The sequence below is a fragment of the Otolemur garnettii genome, unplaced genomic scaffold (genome assembly GCF_000181295.1).
Source record: "Otolemur garnettii isolate 467f Iridium unplaced genomic scaffold, OtoGar3 scaffold00128, whole genome shotgun sequence".
Lineage (NCBI taxonomy): Eukaryota > Metazoa > Chordata > Mammalia > Primates > Galagidae > Otolemur > Otolemur garnettii.
In genome coordinates, this window is record NW_003852523.1 from 5655209 (window position 1) to 5660065 (window position 4857).

A 4857-nucleotide genomic window follows, 5' to 3' on the forward strand; every position below is an offset into this window, starting at 1 on the left:
AAAACATGCCCTTCATAGCAGAGCTCTGTTGTGTCTTTCCCTTAGTATTACTGTACAGTTTAGATTGAGAAACTTGTGGAATGCCCCTTGTACCGTGCACATTTTTTATTTGGAAGATGGATGTTTTAAAAAGGCTATGGGTTTTGTTTTTTTTTTTGAGACAGAGTTTGTAGTCCTGGGTGGAGTGCTGTGGTGTCAGCTGACAATAACCTCAGACTCCTGGGCTCAAGTGATCCTCCTGCCCTGCCTCCTGAGTGGCTAGGACTACAAGTGCCCATTGCAATGACTAGCTAGTTTTTCTATTTTTAGTAGAGATGGAGTCTTTCTCTTGCTCTTGCTCAGGCTGATCTTGAACTCCTGAGCTCAAGGGATCCTCCCATCTCACTCTCCCAGAGCACTGGGATTACAGGTGTAAGCCCACTGCACCTGGCTAGTCTATTTTCTTTCTCAAGCATTTTTTGTTGTTTTAGGTTGAACTGTTACAAGAGAAGTTGAGAGAGAAATCAGATGGATTTAATGAATTGGTTATAAAGAAAGAGCTGGCAGATAGACAAGTGCTAATCCAGGAAGAAGAAATCAAACGTCTGGAGGAGATGAATGCTGACTGGAGGAGAGAAGTGGTCCAGCTGCAGGAGGAATTGGAAACCCAGCGGGAAATTGTGAAAGAATTACAAGTAAAGCATTCCAGCCAGTGTGTGGGGGGAGGGTCTGCTCACTCTGCCCCAGGCTGTGTCAGAGCCACAGACTTGATGGGACTGCCTGGAAGATTCTTGGTGCCTCTCTGGAGACACTTGTTCTTATTTAGTGCCATAGTTGGGTTTTGTACAAGTTTTCATGCAACTTCTTTGTTTCAGAAACTCTGTAGTTATCCTTAATAATTTCATAAAGTAAATACTTAAGAAAAACTTTTTTCAGTAAATGCTTCAGTTAAAGCTAGTTATAATTTTTCTGGGCTTGGGGTGTTTGGCACCTCCCCAGTGGCTCATCTCCAGTGACAGTCTGCACACTGTAGTCTGCACTTACAGGACTGATGGCCTGTTTCTGTTGGTGTCTGGCCGCCCCTCTTTGGGCGGAAGGAGGCATCTCTGCTCCCAGGAAGCAGCTGTGCCTCCTTTTTGAACATTTGGCTAAAAGGAATTAAACGTCTGGCTTTTCATTTATTTTATGTCATTGGAGGTTAAAAGTTACTTGAGAAGTGAGGATCAGTGAGGAATTTTATTTTGGAATCAAGAGTTTGGCCTCAGAGCTCTGTGGATCACATGGCTGCTCAAAGCTGGTCCAGGTGACCAAAGCCACATAATGTCTATAGTTTGTTCATGCCATATGGATTGTGGGGAATGTGATTGGGACAGCAATGCAAAAAACTACTAAAGTGAGAGTGATCAGGCTTTTTCTGGATGCCTATTGCTCATGAGCTCTTCAGCAGTGCACAGTTGGGGATATTGTGCTTCTCAAAGCTTTACCTGTTCCAGGAATTTAAGCACATGAAACATGAACTGGCTGAGATCATTTTCAAAGTTGGAAGAGTCATAGATCCAGTGACCGGAAAACCCTGTGCAGGAACTACCTACCGGGAGAGTCCAGTCAGTTTGGAAACAAACCACCTTAGCCAAACATCTAGAAGAACTCAGTATCTCTTCCTTACAGTGAAGGAGGATTATAAGAAGAAGCCAAAGGGGAAAATTTGCATGTTTACTTTATGGAAAGAGAAATTTTTCTAAGTTTCATCACAAACTGTCCAGTTTCTCTTATAGTATTTATGAAATAGCTCAAAGTAAATGAAGTAAAGGGCTTGTTACAATTTTTCATAAGATTTAAGGTCACATTTCAAATCTTCTTTTCAGTGGACTTACTTTCACATTGTACTAAGTATGGCTAGCAATCTGCTGCAATTTTTGTAAGCTGTTTTAGAAGGTATAATGGTTTTCTTTTTTTTCATTCAAAAATTGTTTCCTGAGCCTTTATTTTGAGGGAAGAAAGCCTTTTGGTATAAATCGATAAGGCCGCATTAAGTATTTTTGATGGTATATATTCAAAATAAATTTAAATACATGTCTGATTTCACCAGTTCCATAGGCAAATTAATCAATATGCTTATGGTCAGACTTTTTTCAGATTAAGCTATGTTAATACTTGTTGTCATGTAGAAAGTAAAATCTTAAAATTCTGTGTCACTTCTCCTCTAGGCTAGATTAAAAAGGAATGAGTTCCTAAAACCTAACAGATTGATTAAATTGTAGGACTGTGCACAAATGGATTTGAGTTGGAGAGTGAATTTTACTGCTATTCATTAATAAACTGTGACAATTAAAAAAAAAAAAAAGAGTTCGACCTCAGGTGCAAACGCTGCTTCCAGGACAAGAGTCTGTTCCTCCCACACCAGGATCAGATGCTGGCAGGGTCATTGTCCACCCCCCACTTATATTGCCCTCAGCAAACACTGAGCTTTGAGTTGTAGGTTGTAGAAAATGGTGCTTTTTTCTATCACAAACCTGGACCATGCATATAGCTTTGTACTCCTGTTTCTTCCACATTTAATATGTTGTGGGCATTTTCTCCATGTTAAATATTCTTTGAAAAATTTTTTATGGGCAGTTAATATTTATCACATGGATGACCATTAGCCACTGCCCAATTCTTTTGGAAAGGTCTTTCTAATTTTAAAAAAGTTATTAAGTGTAGTGAATATTTCTGTAACTTGTTGAATAATTACTAAGGATAAATTCCTCATAGTGGAATCGTGAGCACACACTGACTCTCAATTAGGGTCATGTCCTTCACCAGGCAGGTCTCTGTAGGGAGTGTGGCCAGCTTCTATGCACCTGTGCTGTCAGCTAAGTCCCTGGGTGCAGGTATGTGCACGTGAGCCACCTTGCTTCAGGAAGAGCAGAGAAACAGACAGCAGCCTAATGTCCCCAATTCCTAAGTATTTGCCTCAAATAAATTTCCTTTTTGTTCCTAAATAGCATAAAGACACACTAGAGGAACAGCAGACAACTCACCTGCTTCCGGTGTCTACACTGCAGTCTGAACTAGACAGGGGTAAATGTCCTGGATCTTCTCGAGACAGCCCTCCCCAGAGCCCAGAGGAACAGCTGGAGGCAACACAGACATCCTTTTTGCAGCAGGAAGGGAAGGTAGGTGGTGGCAGGGCATTGGGACTCAGCCCCAAGCTCGGAGCATGAGCCCTCCCCTCTCCTTCCCTGTGCATCTATGCGGAGGGCACAGTGTGCCCATGGTACAGCAGATGGGTCTGTGACTCCTGCACATTCGCCGTCACGTTATCATTTTCATGTGGGTCTAGGATGGTAGTAACTGTTTTGAGTATGTTTTTTTTTCTTTTTCTTCTTCTTCTTCTTTTTTTTTTTTGCAGTTTTTGGCCAAGGCTGAGTTTGAACCAACCACTTCCAGCATATGGGGCCGGTGCCCTACTCCTTTGAGCCTCAGGCATTGCCCTGAATATGTATTTTTAAATGTCTCAAAGCTACTTTAATAATTGTTAAGTCAATTAGAATATTAGATAATTTCATTGTTTCTTTTAATGAAAGGTCTTAGATATATAAGAGCAGGTGAAGGAAACTAAAGATGACTTAGTAAGTGGAAATAAAGCAGCACTATGTGAATTTACAGCCAGGTAATGCAGAGCACCCAGACTACCTTGAGCATCAGAGAACCCAGGAAGGGATGCTAGCCTGCAGGCCCACAGAGCAAGGGCTCCTGATGCCTGTGTTTGTGCTGAGGCCACTACCAGGATGCACAATGGCACCTTCTCCAGCCCCCTGTGTGGCCCTGGCTTCTGCCTGGGCTGGCAACTAGGGTGGCTCTGGGGTTAGGAGTGGGCAGCCAACAGCCTCACCTGCAGCTCTGTTTCCAGTGTGCAACACAGACAAGGCTGTGGTGGAGTGACAGTGGGGAGAGGCAGCTCCCTAGGGACAGAAGCTGTGAGGGCAGAGTCTCTTGCTTTGGAGCATGTGAGCGGTTCACAGCCATTGAGGGCTTTGCTCTTCCAGAAGAGGTGACATTTAGTGAAGGTTCCTCTATTTCTATTAAGATTCCTGTTGGCAGGATGGGGCAAATATCTGTTTTTAAATCTTCTCAGTATATTGTTTTAACTTAGCTGGGTTTTTGAAACAAAAAAGAAAACCAGCCTTTTTGCTACAGAGATGATATTAGATGTTGCAAAGGAAACGTGACTTTCTGAGGAGTCCTCAAGACCTTGGGTGGAAGAGCTGTGCACACCCTGTGTACACCCTAGCCTCTGGAAGGAGCTGGGAGTGTGGGAGGCAGTTGGGACTGTGTCATTCATGTCTGATTCTCACAAAGTTTGTGTCTATATAATCCTAAGGTATTTCTAGTGAAATGGGAGTTTTAGGCTAATTCTAGCAACTAGCTGTCCTTTTAGTATGAGTCCTTTTAGTTTTTGAAATAGGGTTCTGCTCTGTCACCAGGCTGGAGTGCAGTGGGATGATTACAGCTCACTGCAGCTTCAAACTCCTGGGCTCCTCCTATCTCAACCTCCTGAGTAGCTGGGACTGTAGGTGCTGCCACCACACACCCCCCCTTTTTTTTTTTCTTTGAGACGGAGCCTCGAGCTATCACCCTGGGTAGAGTGTTGTGGCGTCACAGCTCACAGCAACCACCAACTCCTGGGCTTAGATGATTTTCTTATCTCAGCCACCTGAGTAGTTGGGACTATAGGCACCTGCCACAATGCCCAGCTATTTTTTGGTTGTAGTTGTCATTGTTTGGCAGGCCCAGGCTGGATTCAAACCCTCCAGCTCTGGTGTATGTGGTGGGCACCTTAGCTGCTTGAGCTACAGGCAGCCACCCCATACACTCATTTTTATATTTATTTAT

The 4857-nt window shown here is 43.3% G+C and overlaps 1 protein-coding gene and 1 pseudogene across 1 annotated transcript in view; both read left to right on the top strand.

Annotated features, from left to right (window-relative positions):
- Positions 1-4857, top strand: part of PCNT (pericentrin) — a 133034-nt gene that overhangs the window by 87106 nt on the left and 41071 nt on the right. The window contains 2 exon segments of the mRNA XM_023518087.1: positions 471-674; positions 2967-3137. Of these exon segments, the coding sequence (XP_023373855.1) occupies positions 471-674; positions 2967-3137 (375 nt within the window).
- Positions 1031-1650, top strand: LOC111727874 (annotated as a pseudogene).